The sequence below is a fragment of the Phaethon aethereus genome, assembly GCF_964289735.1.
Source record: "Phaethon aethereus genome assembly, chromosome: 12".
NCBI classification, from domain to species: domain Eukaryota; kingdom Metazoa; phylum Chordata; class Aves; order Phaethontiformes; family Phaethontidae; genus Phaethon; species Phaethon aethereus.
Window position 1 is genome coordinate 3,358,077 of NC_138588.1, and position 17,932 is coordinate 3,376,008.

General features: G+C 51.0%; 2 protein-coding genes across 2 annotated transcripts; one reads left to right on the top strand and one right to left on the bottom strand.

Moving 5' to 3' along the window:
- Positions 1 to 1,283: 1,283 nt before the first annotated feature.
- On the top strand, positions 1,284 to 6,342 carry PARP16 (poly(ADP-ribose) polymerase family member 16; the record flags this gene model as incomplete). Its single annotated transcript, XM_082005051.1, has 6 exons — positions 1,284 to 1,487; positions 2,183 to 2,320; positions 3,150 to 3,356; positions 4,487 to 4,658; positions 5,439 to 5,580; positions 6,198 to 6,342. 6 exons carry the CDS (start codon positions 1,284 to 1,286, stop codon positions 6,340 to 6,342), a joined length of 1,008 nt encoding a protein of 335 aa, XP_081861177.1.
- Positions 6,343 to 12,877: 6,535 nt separating this feature from the next.
- On the bottom strand, positions 12,878 to 14,960 carry LOC309409275 (gonadotropin-releasing hormone II receptor-like; the record flags this gene model as incomplete). Its single annotated transcript, XM_082005407.1, has 3 exons — positions 14,340 to 14,960; positions 13,571 to 13,769; positions 12,878 to 13,287 (listed from the first exon to the last, which is right to left on the bottom strand). Exons 1-3 carry the CDS (start codon positions 14,844 to 14,846, stop codon positions 12,878 to 12,880), a joined length of 1,116 nt encoding a protein of 371 aa, XP_081861533.1. The 5' UTR covers positions 14,847 to 14,960.
- Positions 14,961 to 17,932: the final 2,972 nt, after the last annotated feature.

Below are 17,932 nucleotides of genomic sequence, written 5' to 3' on the forward strand. Positions count from 1 at the left end.
CCCAAAAACAGGTATCCACAACGGACCTTAACGTTTTTCTGAGCATCTGCAATAGGCTACGGTGCGACGCCTGTATCAGCTACTCCATGGATATGTGCAATATCCCTCCTGAATGAAGAAACCAAGAAAGCTGTTTGAAGACATCTAATATGGCTATACATTTCCAAAATTGGTTAGTCTAAGTAACTTGCACTCAGGAGACCAACAGAATTTGGGTTGAGGAGATCTCCACCCTGCCAATAGTGACTTCTAATATATCTTGGAACTGGAGAGATGCTGCAGAGCGCTAGCACTGCACCAGGATTTCAGAGAGGAAGATTGAGCTGCAGTCTCAGGCAATGTAGTGCATGCAACCTGGTGAAACCACTGGTAAGAGGTTCAGATAAAAAGTGGAATCCTCTCCCTTAATTCTGCAACACCAGCCTGTGGAAGATGACTCAAACCTGGATTATTTTGTCGAGCCTACAAGCTTGGATGATAAAGGTAACTGCTAAGGAGTAATGGCACCTATGTGCTTTTAACTTACTGTCATGCAAGAGCCCGTTAAAATGGGAGGTACATAACACCAAATTTTACAGGAAAAGCAGGCTCCCTGGATGAGAGGGCTAATCCAGTCTCCCCGGATTTGCCGCTGTGGCTAATCAATGTTCCCATTTCACACGAATGCAATGTCCAAGCTGGGAGTTTGCACCTGCTGTGCCCCAGCACCCGAGGACGAGGGCCTGGGACCCCCGATGCCGTGCAGAGGACAGGCCACGAGCTGTCTGACAGGGCCGCGGTGCAACTCGCACCCCAGCACGCAGCCGCCATCCCCGCCAGCCCTCGCCTCGGGGCCAACAGCACGCTGGCATCGTGGGTATGGAGAGCTGGGCTCCCCCTCCACGTTCTCCCTGTCCCACGGGACACGGACCTGTCCCGCTCTCCTGCTGAGGGGAAGGCGCCGTTTCTCGCCCGCCCCGTACCCTCATCCCAGCCTCTAGCTGAGGGGAAGGCGCCATTTCCCCCTATACCCCTCTCCCGGTCTCTACCCGAGGGGAAGGCGCCATTTCCGCCCCGGCCTCCCGCCTCCCCGTCCCCGGTGAACGCACACAGCCGTGGCCGCTGCGGTCTCGGCTGTGCGGGACAGAAGAGCTCTGGGGCGGGCGGAGGCGGCCGCCCGGCGGGCGGGGCGGAGCGGCGGGGCCAGGCCGCAGCCCCGGCGGCGGGGCGGAAGGGGCGACGCCGCCCGGGCCGGGAGCTCTCGCCTGCTCGGAGCCGCCGCCGCTTGGCAGCTCCCGCCGGGCATGCCACCGCCCGGCCCCGGCCCCGGCCCCGGCCCCGGCGAGGTGGCCTCCCGCGTCAGGGAGGCGGCGGGGAGGGACCCGCTGGCCGCCGACCTGCGGTGCAGCCTCTTCGCCGCCGCGCTGCAGAGCTACAAGCGCGACTCGGCGCTGAGGCCCTTCCCGGGCCGTTACGCGGCCAGCGACACCAAGGACTTCGAGGGGCTGGTGAGTGCCAGTGCCCCCGGGCCGGGGTGTATATCCGAGCCGGGAGTATGTGGTTCTACCTCCGGAGGGAGAAAACAGCCGTCTGAAAGGGCTAGTGAGGTGGGGGGGCGCAGGCCGGGCGTGCCCGCGCTGTCCTGGGGGAGCAGGCGAGGGTGTCCGTAGAGGTGCGGGCAGCGGCGCCTCAGGGTTACCAACAAAGCAGGATGAACTGTTATATCCGGTCAAGGAATCCAGGTTTTAAACTACATTTGGGATTCTGACCAACAGACCCACACATGGAAACTTCCAAATCCCGTCTTAGGATACAAAGCGTTTTCAGAGCTCGCCCTACGTGAAATTCACATTAATTTTGAAGAGTCTGTAATTTTACATGGCCTGAACAGCCCTTGTCTTTATCCGACTGCAGATACTGCATTGTGACCGGTTGTTTTCTTTCAGGAACTTGTTTGATTATTCCTGTGCGTACCTTACATATACTGTTGGTAAACATAAACATTTTATAACTTGCCTGGTGTTCGTTTTTAGGACAGATGACAAACTTTCCCACAAACTGGATATAGATGTTTATATCTCAGAACAGAAACTGGGTTTTGGTTTACAACCTATTAGGGTGAAATACTGTTTTGTTTTCACTAGAGGTCTCTGTTTAATCATAATGAAAAGAAGGAGCTTGTACTAAAGGTCTGTCTTGTTAGCTTGCGGATACCAACGCTCTGCCAAGCTTGAAAGAACTTCTGGAGTCTGTTCCAAACACAGAGAAAAGGACCTGGGATTTGTTTAGTTGGATTTTGTCATCTAAGGTCTTCATGATACAAAGTACTAAGAAGCAGGAGGTAAGTGTTGAATTTTGAAAGTCTTGATTAGAATTTGCCTTTTAAGGCAAACTTGCGCTCCAGAAAGTATTTCCTCCTGCCAGAAGTTAGTTGGTTATTGTGAGAGCTTGGCAGTTCAATGTGAATGCATTTTTTTTTTCTGTATATACAGAGGTGGGGGGTTTTTTTTACATAAAATTTTCAGGATCACTATTTGGAAAAAATAGTTACCACTGTCATCATGTCAAGTACTGTCAGTAGTTGATGATGGGCAGTGATTGCAGTTGGTTACTCCCATTAACGGAGCATGTGCCTGTGTGTGCTAGACCAAGATAGTGCAACTCAGGTGTCACGGAGCTAGGTCGTGCTTCTCACTGAGAAAGACAACTTTGTCCTTCTGCGTACTGCCCCAATGGAAAGGTTGAGAGCCACTGAGGAACTTCCGTAACAGGGATCAAAATAGTTGTAGAGATTAGCAGCAAGATGAAAACAACTTCTGTTTTCACTTTCTTTCCTCTTCCAAGATCAGCTGACGAATATATCGTCTTAGTAGCTTAAGTGGCACGGTGGAATTGTGATATTGTCCTTCCGTCATCAATTAATTCATAATCACAATTCAGGTGTGTTTTTTTCTGCAAAGAAGAATTAGAATTTAGCTTTGATAGCAGGGCACTGTCAGAATTCCCACTGTACATTTACTCCCTTAGAATCGTGATAGTGTTGAATTGTAACGCAGAAAGCTTAATCAAAATACATAAAGCAGCGTGAAAGAGTAAGGGACAGCAAGCAAAATTTCCAGTGAGTAATCTAACCCCATAAACCAACACTCATATTCCTTCCTGTTTTTAAGTACGAGAAGATCCAAGAATTCACAGGGATGTCTGGGGCTGTGGTTCCTGCTCCAGACTACCTCTTTGAGGTCGTGTACTGTGATCAAATGAATACCAAGTTTGCTGAGACCAAGGGAGAGCGGGACCTCATCTATGCCTTCCACGGGAGCCGCCTCGAGAACTTCCATTCCATACTGCACAACGGCCTGCACTGCCATTTGAACAGGGTGAGGCTCCTGGTATTGGCACCATTTTCTGTTGGTCACTTGCAGCTAGTGATACTTTTAAAAAAATAGGCCAAAATTCTTTTAGGGATATGAAGTGAGCTGATAGTCTTACACTGCTGTTTTCACCTCAGTGTAGGCCTTTGTGGATGGCTGTGTTGGATTTTCTAGTGCAGCCTGAGGGTAAAAGCTGGAAGCAGAATAAAACCCTTGTCTCCTGTGTGAGGAATTATGGCTGTCCTTTGCTTCTTTGTAAGGAAGTCTATTGCCTCCAGAAGTACTGGCCTGACAGCCTGCAGCTGGAAGGTGCCTGTGCATAGAGGAAGAGGATAATGACCCAGGCAATGTAGAGATTCTCTCTTTCTGCTTGACCTCAAGTTCAGGTCACCTAAGTTTTAGGTGCTACTTGCAAATGGAGCCTTCTTTAAATGGCCTGATTAAGGGCGACATCCCATAGGATTTGCACCTCTTCAATGGAAAGGCAGTAGGGACTCTAGGTTTTTCGTGTCATCTGTAAAGCAGCTTTGACACAACAGCTGCTTAACCTTCCAGTTAAGCCTGGACTATGTTTTTCCTCCATGTTCTTTGTGACTAATGGCTTATCAGGTACAGTAGACTTACTGGATTAATAATTTTAGCCAGTGTGATAAACCCCCTGACTTAAAGTTACTAAAACAGGTTTGAAAGGAATTCACAACTGAAAAGTACTTCCTTCTTTTCTAGTAAAGCACGGATTTAAATGCAAGTAAAGCCTTACCTTGTTTGTGGAGTTCGGATTATTTGAATGATGGCAGTCTCAATAAATCAGTGAAATGCCTCTAATAGCAGTGCAGTCATGTTGATCGAAAATACTTAAGCTGGCAAACTAAATCCAAATCCGGGAAAGCATGAATCTGTCCACACCAAGGGCTGTGCCAAGCAGCTAATTTGAGGGATGGGAGAGGGCAGCTGCCCCACCCTGAGGAAGTTGTGCCAGGACAAAAACAGTGCATGGACCAGGTCCAACACGGGTCAGAAAAGACTTTCTTAATTTACCTTCAGAAACAGAACTGCCAGTCTGAAAGTAAAGAACAAAGTATGTTGTTTGTAGTTTACACTAGAGGATTTTAGGATATATTTCTGCTCCATTTCAGACATCCCTGTTTGGTGAAGGTACTTATCTTACCAGTGACCTGAGCCTGGCTCTCCTTTATAGCCCTCACGGTCTTGGTTGGCAGCAAAGTGCGTTGGGCTCTGTCCTTAGCTGCGTAGCCGTTTGCGAGATCATTGACCATCCAGATGTAAAGTGTCAGGTCAAAAAGAAAGGTGAGTCTACTGCAATAATAACTAAGTGTAGTTCATCTCTTAGCGCTTCTTGTATTTCAGCTTTGTGCATATCATGCTATCATATAAATGGTGCACTCTGTGGAGTGTGGATACCCTTTGGCAGAAACTGCCTGCAGACTCCTTTTCTGATGGACCCGTCAACAAACGCACAACAGCCTCATTGTCTGTGAAGCTTCTCTTCAAATAGTATATTTAAGGGGTAGAAAATATTTTGGTGGCATCATTTGTTTTCTGACGTCATCTGTTTCAGTAGTATGATAAAATCATGTTCCATAATGCCTGATCATTCACCTGTGATGATGGAACAGAAGCATCACAAAAGCATCAAGAATGAGCTATGTTAGATGTCTAGGGAGCCTCTACTCAGACTGTCCTCCTTTAACTGCCTCCTGCTTGCAGGGCTCAATGAGTCCTTCAACATTGTTTTTCTTTCCTTGTTAATATCAACAGCTCCTCAAGCACTGTGTGGGAGACAGACCTCCTTATCACCCTGCTTGGGGCCATAGTGCCATCCATACCAAGGATGACTAGGAGTGGTATAGCCTCAAGCAAACTTTTCAGTCTATTCTTGGACGCTAAGGGATTCAGGGGAATACCGGGACTAGGTCTTTGGTTATCTCATTGCCACTCTTGTGTATATGTGGGGGGGTTGGGTGTTGGTTGTTTGCCTTTTTACAGTTACTTGGTTGTGTGTCTTTTTTTGCTTTTCTATTCCCCCCCCCCCCCCGCCAAGACCTCTTCTTTCCTCTTCCCATGCAGATTCAGAAGAAATAGACAGACAAAGAGCAAGAGTGAAAAACAGCGAAGGGGGTGATGTACCACAGAAATACTTCGTTGTCACAAACAATCAGCTTTTACGAGTTAAATACTTGCTAGTATATTCACAGAAGCAGCATAGGAGGTAAGAGTTCAGCTGTCTAGAGTGATGAGCATGCTGTGACAGCCAGATAAGCACATCTTATTTTTGAAAAACAACAGAAAACAAGCAAGGGAGATACACTGCACTGCCAGAATTTGGTTTTAGTCTGTTTCTAGTGAAATAAGGTTTACATGGTCATGTTACAGCTGCCTCACTCTTTGACACTCCCAGGCTCAGCTAAATTTGCTTTTTCACCAGACCTGTAAGCACTTAATATCTTTGAGACCTCTGATAATCTGCTTGTGGCAGGAAAGAAAGAGTGAAACACTGACGAGCGCAGCTGTTAAAACTAGGGCAGTTTTAACTCTGCCCTTACCTGCCCTAAGTGGCAGCATTCAAACAGCTAATCAATGTGCATGTACAGGCCAGGCAGTTACAGCTCCAAACCACAGAGAAGGGTGTGAACATGGGGAGAAAGGACAGGATTGTGCACTGAGACTTGGGGAAAAGGGATAAAGAAAACAGGCTTTGTTAATTGCAGGGATTGTGGAGCAACTTTCTGTTTTTATTGCATTAACTAAACCATTTACAATAACAAAAGCTAAGATGCTCTTTGCCAAAGTATTCCTGCAAGAACTCATGCACTTTTCCCTTTTCAGGCCTCCTAGTCAATCTTCCTGGTTTTACACCCACCGTTTTGCCATCATGATGATGCTGTACCTACTGCTGCTAATAGTGATAGGGGCCAGCAACTCGCCAACCTTCGTCTACTACTGGCACAGAATGTTTGACTCTGAGAGATGAATTGCCCGAGATGATAAACTGTTATTTTCACCACGTGCCTTAATAATAGCCGATCTGCAGTGCACTGCATCTGTTCCAGAGCGCTGGAAATAAAGGTGCCTGGAGCTTTCCAGTCCTGTCTCCAATATGTTATCCTCGTGGCATCTTTCCATTTATTCTTATTTTCTGTGTTGCGGTGATTCGTGAGGATGCCCAGTACAGCTGAAAAGGGTCACAGTGGTGCAGCTTAGCATGAATCAATAATTAAGAGTCCATGGGAAAAAGTTACTTAAAATTAATGAAAACTCAGTGTGGAAACACTCAGGTGTAACTTATTTCCTGTTGAAGTGAGATGGTAATACTTGCACAGGTTGAAAAGGAGAATTTTTCTGTATGTCAGGCAAGGCAACCTGTAGGGAGTCTTACCAGTTTGTTTTCAGAAATTAATTTAGTGATGTTTAGCATGTACCAATGCAAATGGGGTCACTTTTAAAACTAACTTTGGCTTTGGCCAGCAATTTTTATATTTGAGCATAACGATTGTAAGAAAACAGTAAGAAATAAAACAATAACCAAAATGGAAGAAGTTAAATGGTTTCTAGTATGGGGTTTTCCTCCTTCCCCCCCATAAAACATCTACAATGTCTGTGCTCTCAGCCATGATCTATCTTGTCCTTGGTTAGTGTGCAGATCAGACAACCTGAGGCCCTTCAACATCAATACTGAATAAGGATGATTTCTCTCTGCCTTCCGCTTGTATTTTCTGTGCCAAGAAGAGGGAGGGTGAAGGGTTCCACTTACCCTGCCACCTGACAGGCTTTTTGGGGTTGGGTCTGCCTGGGTTTTGGGATCAGGTTCAACATTTTTGCCTGTATTGAATTGTTTCCGGCCTCCCTTTACGAACAAGCGGACTAACTAGCAGTAACATGCCAGCTATTTCCTGAACACTTGTAAGAAGTGGAATAAAATGGCAGCAGAACTGGTAGGCTTGTATTTTATGTCTGTGAACATTGGTAGTAAAGTTAACTTCACATAGACTTCAGTTAGGTCTCCATGTGACAACTTGTGCACAATACTGTACGTTTGTAAGATAGACTGTCCACACCAAGCTCTCACAAAGAGGTTGAGTTTTCTATGGTCAAAATTATGGCAGTTATGCTGTTTGCGAAGTGCTTTGGCTTAATGCTGGTGTGTAAAACCTCAATACCTCTCAGATCCATCTTTTCTAATCTTGAAGAAGGGCATTTGGAGGTTTGTTTGAAAAGACACATATAGGTATGCGCAAGTTAGTCGTGCAACATAAACAGGGCAACACTACCCACCTCCTGTCCAAGTCCTTTGCATTTGCTGCTGTTACAAAGCAACCTACAACTACCTGAAACTACAAAAGGAGCAAAGGACTGACCTGTGATTAGTGACTGGGCATGGGATAAATCTGGTGAAGAGCCCAGGGTTTATAGGCAAAAAAAAAAAGCTAGATGTGTGGAACAGTTCAAGCTTGCAGCCTAGCTTTTAGTAGCGGACTTGATAAATGCAGGTTTTCATTGCACAGTGAACCCTAACCACAAAAAAGCCCCCTCTCATCACTTACTTCCAGCAAATGAGTCTATGATTACTACCTTGCTCATTAAATATTTCAAAGAAAAATCTCTTCTTTCTCTGATGCTTTTCTGGTACCTAATTGCCAGAAATAATGACGTGGTAATCAGGTTTTCTAACTCCAGTCTGAGAACAAGTTCATTTACAGCAACCCCTCTTCTTGGTGGATAGAGCTAGAAGCATTTATTCCAGTTAATTTTGCTGCCAGAACAAATTTATTTATTCACCATAGAGCTTGCAAAACAAGAACATTATAATCCAATTCCCCATTGCCTTTTACAGTCCATTAATAATGCTCACTGGTACAGCACATTGCACCGCCTCGGCCCAAGAAATGTATGTGCTAATTATAGCATTGATTTGCAATTAAAATGTACATAAACTAACAATTCATTGCACAACAGATTCAACTACTTTATAGTAGTTTACTCCTTGATATTCCAATGCGGAAACTTGGGCTTTGAGACACACGTGGGGTTCCTGGGAGTATTTGCCCACTTCTGGTCCAGCTCAGCACGTTATATACAATGTTGTGCCATATAGATGTCAGTTTAGGGTAAAACCAGCCAGAAAACGTAAAGGTATTTGATACTGTCTAAAGGGTTTTGTCTTGTTAAAAGGCTTGTATGTCTGGAAACGAAACATCTTTTAGAACAGATGGGCTTTGGGGGCCCTTTGGAGGAGGGGGTTAGGCAGCAGTTGCGGGGGGATGGCTGTTTGCACTGCAGGGAAAGGCGCGATCCTGGGAGCGTGCGAGTCGGACGAAAGGAACAGACGGGGAGGAGCACGGTGGGGTTTCGAGCCTCACTCTTAGGGTTTCTTTGCACAGGAAAGCTGCTGAAGAGTAAGCAAAAGGAATAAATGCACAGCGGCCATTCAGCGCTATCTCCTAATGTCTGCCTGGGCTTTTTATTTGGCTTTAAGCCATTCAGCTGAGCTCTCCTCCCAGGTGTGGACAATAGCATCCGTGTAGGGAGCTAGTTCCCAAGCTAGTCTTCTGCACCAGCTGCTCCAGGCTATATCCCCAGAGAGAAAAGTGTTGCAGGGGCTCTCACGGCAGACGCACACAGTCCAGCGCTGCAATTACATCAGCAGGCGATAAAGGCAAAAAGCGGCTTTTTCTGCATTAGACCCACGAGAAAGAGATGGGTGCAGGTAGGGGCTGAGTCCTGATGGACACGTCTCGAGTGCCCCTCGGAGGCCTCGTAGCCCCATCCCTGACGCTCCCCGCCTGCGGGGATGCTGGGCACAGCCTCCTCGGTGTGAAGCTCCACACCTGCGGAGTGAGGTAACGCTGTCCTCAAAGGCAATGGGAAAATAAATACATTGAAGGTGCTCAGATTCTACCTTACCAGGCCAGCAAAATACTTAACATCCTACTCCCACGCTTGTTTTCTGTGCTCCCTGCTGATTTCAGCATGTGTTTCACAACGTGGCAAGATGCAGTCAGCTGAATTAATGCGAGTATTGTGCTGAGTAACTAACAATATTACAAATTAACCCAAGGTTCACTTTAACCTCTTAAGCCATTTGCCTGGCTCTTTGAACATGCACGGTACTATAAAAATGCTAGTGGGGAAGGAATCGGAATTTTCTCCCGAACAAAGGGCCACTGTGTCTGAAGCAGGCAGCCCAGGGTGAGGTCAAGGAGTTGTAAAATATAGAGCTACCTGTGCTTATTAATATGTTCGTTACATTACTGCGGTGAATATTAAGGAACTGTTACTGAGTCAGACAAATCCGATCCTGCTGTGACTGCAAGGAGAAGCGTGGCAGCTGGTGTTTCCCAGAGGGAACGGGCAGATTTTGGGGAAGTGCGAGAATTTTCCTCCCATAAGGGGAAATAGACAATATAGATATAAAAATATAAGTATTTTTTGTATACATGTATTTTACATATATGTATGGAGAGGTCTCAGGAGCCAGCTGGGGAGGAGGGTAGGTGCTGTTGGAATCCAGGGGTTTGAGGGAATGTGGGGAGAGAGGGAACCACCGCAGAAAGCAGGACCGCCCTGAGGCGGGGAGGCACAAGGCTCCGGGTTTCACGCTTGTGGTGAGGGATGGAACAACTTTTTGCTCTCTGAAGTATGAACGGATTTAAGACATGCAGAATCAGAAATGAGGGGACATTCAAACCAGGCCTGGGCTTCGGTCCACCTCGGGCAGGGCCCAGACCTGGGGCAATCCCCAGCCACCCAAAAAATACCTGATGCTGCCCGCCTGCTCACTCCCCCTCCCCGCACACGTTGGGCGCGCGACTTGGCAGCACGTGCTTCTGGTGACATTTTCCTTCTATCCTGAAAGCTGTTACTTTGGGCACCTTGCCCACACTCCGGGCTTCCCAAAATATAAGCCTTGAGCACCAGCAATGGGAGGGAAGGTATGGAGAGGCGGGCAGAAGGAGCAGAGCTGGAGTGCCTGCAGGCATCCTGCGGGATGCGCCGTGCTTCCCCCAAGGACCAAGGTACCTATCCTTGCCGGCATTCTGATTTTTCTACTCTTCGCCTAAAGCCAAACCTGCTTCTGCCCTCTCACCGTACCCATGAGGTGTAAAGGTGGTGGGTTGTTCCCACGAGGGAAAAAGTGCTTCTTGCTCCTCAGAGAAGGTCTCCGAGCTCTCCTGCTGCTGTGCAAGAGGGGACAAGTGGCCATAAGAGTGTGAGCAACGCTGGACCTGTTCTCTCCCCCTCAGCAAAAAGTAGATGAAGACTGTTTTCAGGAGATTAAAGACACTTTCCTGCTTATTTGAAGCTTGCCAGAAAACCAGCACACCTTCAAGGTCTGCCTCCCGTTAGCGATCACCAGTAACAGAAACAGAGAGTCCAAACGAGTGTCTGATGAAGAAATATAGCTTCCCCTAACCCAAGTCATTCCCACCGCCTTACAAGCAACTCTTCTTTTGCACAGGTCGAGCTGAGCCAGCCCGGCAGCAGTGAGTATAGCTCCCGTTAGCATTGCGTAATTAACCTCAAGCCAAACGAGCCCAGGAAAGCCACACAGTGATTACGCATCTCACTGGAGTTTGGATACTTCCTAAAGGGCTCACACTAATCCCCACCAGCCAGTCTGGGCTCCTGCAGCTCTAACTGAATTTTTTTTTCTCCTTGGGCAGCATGTTTAGCATAAATGATAGTTAGCATGGGGAAAGGCGAGTGCTCGACACCCAGCCGCAGCGTCGCATCACCCTGAGCACCGTGGCTTCCCGTATCCTCACTGCCCAGCCTCAGCCAACATGAAAACACCACTTGCCACCTGTCTAATTTTAACAATTTGTTAGCTGGGGCACTGGGAGACCGATCCAGAACCTTTCTGACTGATGGGAATCCATCCCCTCTTGGAGACAGGGTCAAGAAAGTCCCCTCAGTGCCCAAAAGGAATTTGCTTTCTTGGGGGGTAGACACCTCCTGCCTTCCCTATGCACACAACCACAGCGAGTCAAAAAGGGTTTTTAAAACAAAGGTCTTTCATCCCGATAAAGTCCAGATGCTCATTCAAAACAGCCGTCACCACAGAAATGCCCAGGGAACTGCCCTCTGCCAAGTCCAGAGCTCATGAGCTGCCCAAAGGTTTGACAAAACCGAAAAGAAATCCCACCTGGCTCAAAACTAAATTTCTCTTCAAAAGCAAAAAATGCATTTCATAACAATCAGCAGAGAATGAACAAATAAATAATCCACTATTCCTAATTCAACACAGTTGAATAAAGCCACCTCTTGAACCCACATCCAGAGAAGAGGCCTCCACCTTCACAAGCAACTTCTGGCATGTTGGTGAAAAGCAAAAAAAATCCATTTTACTCACCACAGCTCAGCCAATCCCCTCCAGCAGCCTCCCTTGCCCTCACAGTGCAGCCAAGGACCCATCAGCACCCACCTGGCACCCATGGGTGCTGATGGGCCCCTCCCACCCACAGGTGGTTCCCATCACCTTCCTCATTGGGACACCCCAGGCATCACCTGTGGGGTGGCTGCACCCACCCTGCTCAGGGCAGAGACAAGGTGGTGGTGTTGGGTCAAGCCATTAAGGTAAAGAAAATGTGTATAAATGAGAGAGGGGAACACAAGGAGGAGAAAATGTGGGGTTTGCTCCCATCAGCCCATGCCGTGGTCTGAGACCTGCCCGCTCGTGCCCTGGAGAGGGGTTGGGGACAGAGACAGTCAAGGCTTTGTCACCCTCTGGTTACCCCAAATACTCTCTCTTCTGGTCAACCCTGTGTCCCAGAGACCTGCTGGTAAGGATGTGTTCCACCAGCCCCCGCATGCCAGAACAAGGCAGCAGGGACTGTTTTCCCTTCTGGTTGTGTCCCAAAAGGGAGAAGAAACCCTGTCCCGTCCCATCCCACTGTGGTTCTTCATACCCCTCTTGCCCAAGCCCCTCCATCCATCCCCACAGCACCTTCTCCCTCCCCACCATGGAGGCAGCCCAGGGGGACTAATGCCCCTGCATTAGTTACTCCCCAAAGATTTACATCCTGCCCAGGGCTTCACACACGGCTGTGGGAGAACTACATAGGCTCTCAGCCAGGAGAACCAAAATTTCCAGAGAGCCTTTCCTACAGCGGGTGGAGAAAATGGAGTAAAAGCCTGTGATCGCACCAGTGTAGGTGCAAAGGGCACTTATAGATCGGCCACCCGGGGAGACATGGCCCTGGACCATGGAGGAACCAGCGTGTCTGCTCCCAGAGGTTGATGCTGGAAGTGTGGCAGATGCTTGATCCCAGAATCAGGATGGTTTTCTAGTTGTTACAGCGCTGCCAGAATATGGAAGAATGACCATAAATACCCCCAAATGTTTTTCACCGTGACTACAGGCAGGAGACACGTTCTCAGTTTCTGGCCAGAGACCCTCACCCGCCAAAGCTGGGTGGCAAACCTCCTTATGACAGTCTCCAGAATAACCCTATGGGACAAAGCAGCCCTCAGAGCTGTGCCTCCCATCTCCTTGTGGGTACGTCTCTTCAGCAGACCGTGTTGACTGTTGTCCCATTGGATCCCCCTGATGCCACCCCACCATTTACAGCACCATCCTTGATGTTCTTCTCCGAGGCTGAGACGGGTTTGTGTCTCTTGTGCCTGGTAATGGCTGTTTCAATGCCCTTGAGACACAACTGCACGTCCTCCCGAAAGGAGGGGGTGTACAGCCCGTAAATGACAGGGTCAATGCAGGTGTGCAGCAAGCCAAAGAGAAAGAAGCTGTGGTTGACATACTCTGGCATCTTCTGGATCATGGCTGGCTGGAACCAGTACCACAAGCCCAGGAAGTAGTATGGGGTCCAGCAGATGATGAAGGTGGCAACAATCACTATGGTCATCTTGAGAGTCTTCATGCGTGCCTTGGAGATGTGGTCATTTTGATTTCTTATCAAACCTGCCAGGAAGAGCCAAAAGGACAGCTGGAAATGGGAGAAATCCAGGAGAACATAACCATCCATGACTCTGCTTCTGCCAGAGAGGAGAGCCCTTCTCATGGTCTGGTCCATGGCCCACAGGTAGCAAAAGACAGCAAAGAGGGAGGTCAAGAAGTTTGTGTAAAACCCCTTAGTTGGGTTCCTCTTCACAGGGTGTTGGGACAGACCCAACAACGCTCCAAGGGCTGGAGCAGGTTCAGTCATAGGGTCATGGTGGACACTAAAGGGCTACGACCTGCTTACCTTTATTGATCTTTAGCTGCTTACTGATCTCCCAAATGATCCGGATGTAGCAAACGATCATGACGCTCAGGGGGGTGATGTAGAGGGTGGTGAAGGTGAACATGTAGACAGTTTCCTCCCAGTGCGCTCGGAAGCTCCCGTGTGTAACGCACTGGGTGAAGTTCCCTCCCGGGACCGTGTGCAGGTGGAAGAGGAAAAGCTGAAATGGAGAACCAAATAATAACTCAGAGAGGCTTTGGAACAGGGCACCATGTCCTGCAGATGCTCCTGGCTGTGCATGGAGAGCACCTCCCTGCCGCTGTTGGACTAGGAGAGAGGCTCTGGGCCCCTAACTCATGGCTACGGCCAGGATGGGTGGGACCTGGCGGCTGTGAGAACCCATTTTCTGGCCATACCGAATGTTATTTTGCTCAGGAACTGCTCAGGTTTGTCTTGATCTGCTCCGACATGTTTTGCAGTGGGTGCAGTGATGCATTTTTGGGAGAAGATAACCACGTGCGTGAGGAATAAAAAATAGCGGATTCATTTTTTTCCCAGCCCTTAGCGTAACACCCTGGTGGTGTTGCAATGAACGGGTGCTATAAGGAAGGTGCAAAGCAGCGCTGAGCACCCAACGCAGCAATCATACCACTTTGCACAGCAAAGCCAACCTGGTGGTGGCGGAGCCCATGGATTGGGATGGACTCGTTGGAGTTGCCAGGATGGGGAAGCCCCTCTCCAAAACCACCCCAGCCTGGGCAAACCACGCGGGGATGGCACCGAGCCCTACCTGGGGCGAAGCCAGGAGCACGCTGCCGGCCCAGGCGGCGCGGAGCAGCAGCCCATTGCGGCGGCGAGAGCGGGAGAAGGGATGGAGGATGGCCGCGTGCCGGTCCAGGCTGATGACCACCAGCACCGTGGCGGCCGCATACATGGCAAAGAGCTTGAGGAAGCTGAGGAGCTTGCAGGAGATGTCCCCTCCGTACCACTGCACCGTCACGTTCCGCGCGGCATCCAGGGGCATCACCGCCACCGTCACCAGCAGGTCGGCCAGCGCCAGGCTGAGGATCAGCGGCCGCACATGGGATTTCCTCCTCTTCCTCAGCAGGCTGCCGAGCACCGCCGCGTTGCTGCCCGCCGCCAGCAAGAAGAAGACGGCCGTGATGATCACGCGGACTCTTGCCGCTTGTGTGAACTGGGGCTCAACCCAGTGCTCAGGGCAGCCAGAGGCCAAGACGTCGGCGTCCCCCTCCGCGGCGGGGCGGCGGGGAGCTGCGGGGGGCTGCTCGTCGCTCATCCCCTGCCGAAACGCAAGCGGCGAGGTGAGACCCCTCTTAGGGCCCGTGTCCTGTGCTGCAGCTTCAATGTAAGGAGGAGTGGGGGGGGGGGGTCGGCACTGCAGGCGCCCGCAGCAGCCTGCCAGTCCTGGCCTGTCCCTCCGTCCCCTCCGCGCGGCCCGTCGTGCCGAGCTGCGGCACCTCCCAGTCACGGTGACGCTGCCGGCGGCCCTCTTTGGCTAACCCCTGCCGTAGCTACAGTGATTGCTCACACAGACATATATTTTTAGCTTTTTCTGAAGCGGTTGAGCAGCTGGGCAGCAGGAGCGGAGGCCAGGACCACGGGATGAGCTGCTGCCCGCCAGCGCCTGGCCGGGAATGGGTCACGCTGGAGCTGGCTGAGCCTGCGCCGGCGTGGCCGTGCTCCATTCGAGGACTCGTCCTTCCAAAGGGGCTTCACGAAGCAGGGCTCAGCTTTTTAGAAACCCCATGGCACCTTCCGTTAGTGTGTCAAACCTCAACGGTCCACCTGCATTTCTAGCGCCGGCTCCGGGGCCGTGGGTGGGAGCACCTGGGGGTGGCCAGGAGGGGAGAAGGGGGATCCCACGCTCTCCGGGGACTGACAGCGGCTCTCGGGGGAGGATCACGGTGGCGTTTAGGAGCCTGGACCTTCCCAGGACCCGGGCAGCAGCAGCTCAACACCTCTGTCCCTTTGCCTTCGGGAGGTGAAGCAGGAGGTGACGGGGTGGTGGCTAGGAGGTGATGGGTGGTCCCCCACCACGGCTTGATTTAATTGCCTTTTTTGCCCAAGCACAACCAGCCTGGGGACAGCTCATGTTTCAAGGGCAAGTACTTCCACCTCTCGGGGACGTGAGTGGTTTACGGCCCCGGCCGCAGGTAGGGCATGTCTCCTTACTGTTTCAAGCACCTTCTGGCTTGCTGATACCAAAATAAAGCATTCCCCACCTTTCACGAAGAACACGGGCAGCAGAGATCAATCTCCCCAGCTCTGTGGGATGGAAATGCCGATACCTTGCAGCAAGCTGCCCTCCTCCAGCCCCGCCACCCGCACCCCGAGCCCCTGGGAGCGAGTCCCCTTGCTGCCTTCCCCACCTTCCCAAAGACCGACCCAACCAGCAAGTAGCGAAATGAAAAACCACAGCTAAAAAGTAGGGAGCTGCTTGCTGGCTGTCTGGGGGAAACAAGGGGAAACCCACGTCGAGGTCTGGATTTGTCCCAGCTGATGGGAACGTACCTGACGTACGCCTGCCCTGATGCCAAGAGAAGATGCTCCTTGCTTTGCCCCATGGGTCTCCCACCGCCGCGGTGCTGCGTCAGGATGCTCCCGCGCGTCTTTGCATCACGCCTCTGCGACAAACCCCTTGAAGAAGCAAAATTTCCCCTCGCCGGCGGCCGAGCCGGGAGCTACGCCGCTTTTAGCGCAGGCGTACGCAGGCGTCTGGAGACGGCGACGCTGAGGCAAACGTCGCCTGCACGGGCGAACCGGGAGCGGGGCGCGCGGAGGTGGGCACCCACGGGCAGCCCGGCGCAGGCAGCTGCCGGTGTTTCACCCCCCGGCAGGGGCTGGCACCCCTGCCCTTGCGGGCTTAACGAGCTGCCCAATTTCAGGCTTAATGAGCAGGCAGCGGGGATGACGACAAAGCCGCCGTATTGCAAGAGATGGCCAAAATTCAAGATGTTGTGGCCAAATGTGGCCCCATCAGGGATAAGTGCCAACACTCCCTGCATCGGTTTTCTATAAATACAGGAAAATGAGTTAATTATCACTGGAGTCAGTGATGAACATCCCGTTGCTCAGACAACCGGGAGACTGCGGGCACACGCAGACACACCCCCACACCCCGGCGATGCTCCTGGACCACACAGGTCTGTGGGGGCATCACAGGTGAACACAGGTACGTGCCTGGACTGGAAATGCAGTAACAAGGGAATTAATAAGGGCAAACTTGGCTCATTTTGCTCTTTTAATGAATATACTCTTTCCTCTGTGTTTGTTCTTTCTGTATTTCTTTCAGCATAAGGCACCGGGAGCTCGACGCGCGGCGCGAAACCCGGGGAGGGACGAAGAGCTCACGAGGGCTTAAAAAATACAACGTGCGGTGCGAGGGCAGGGAGGGAAACCGAGGACGTCCCTGCTCCTCTGGCCAGCAAAAGTAAAAGAGCCGTGGGGTGACGGAGGGGCGGCCCCCAGCCCCGCTGGGGCCGGCGCCGGCACACGCGCTCCCGGGGGCATCGCGGGGATTTAATTACGTGCAAACAGACCTTTACATCTCCTGGTCTATTGAATTAAACACACGGCGTACAGGGGACCATAGCTGAGCTGGTCCCAGGCCGGCGGCGGTGGCTTTGCGTTGTTCCCCAAAATCACTTTCTGGGATAGGAGGATTTCCGTCGTTAAACCTATTCCCGCTTATTTTCGGGAGGTGACCCCCTCTGAGGGGGGGGTTGCACCACCTCTGAGGCTGCTGTGCTTGCAGGACTGCTCACGGGCACAGCAAAAAAGGAAGATTTTTTTTCCCCTTTGTGGGTTTAAGAATCAAACTGTGTGGCAGAGAGGCCGGATCCCGAGACCCAGGAGATGCTGCAGGCGCTGGACCGCGTCAGCCCTTGAGGCATCACCGTCCGAAAGGGAGCGGGCTGGAAACTCCGCTCGCAGCCGTGGAGGGCAATTTATGCACGCAAAGCACGTTACCCCGAGGGAAAAGGGAAAAGGAGAAAAGGAAAAAGAAGGGGCAGCGCGGGAGGGCGGGCAGCCAGTGAGCGCCGGCCACCGCCGCCGCACCGGAGGCGACCGTCCCCATCAGCGCCTCACCCGGCAGGGGCATCGCCCGCCAGCACCGCGGGAACCAGCCTGGTCCCTGGGGGGGAAAGCAGCACAAAAACCACGAAGAAGGTGGGTGGAAGCCCGTTTGTGACAGCAGCCACCTCCTCCTGGCGTTAGACTCCCGCTTAAAGCCGAGGTTAATTCGGCCCCGCATTCTCATCTTTATTTTTCCTTTCGTTTAGCTCTTTGCACCTGCACGAAAGCAATTAAATAGCGAGTCAGGAATGTATTCCCTGCTTGTCCTTCCTCCCGGCTGGCTGC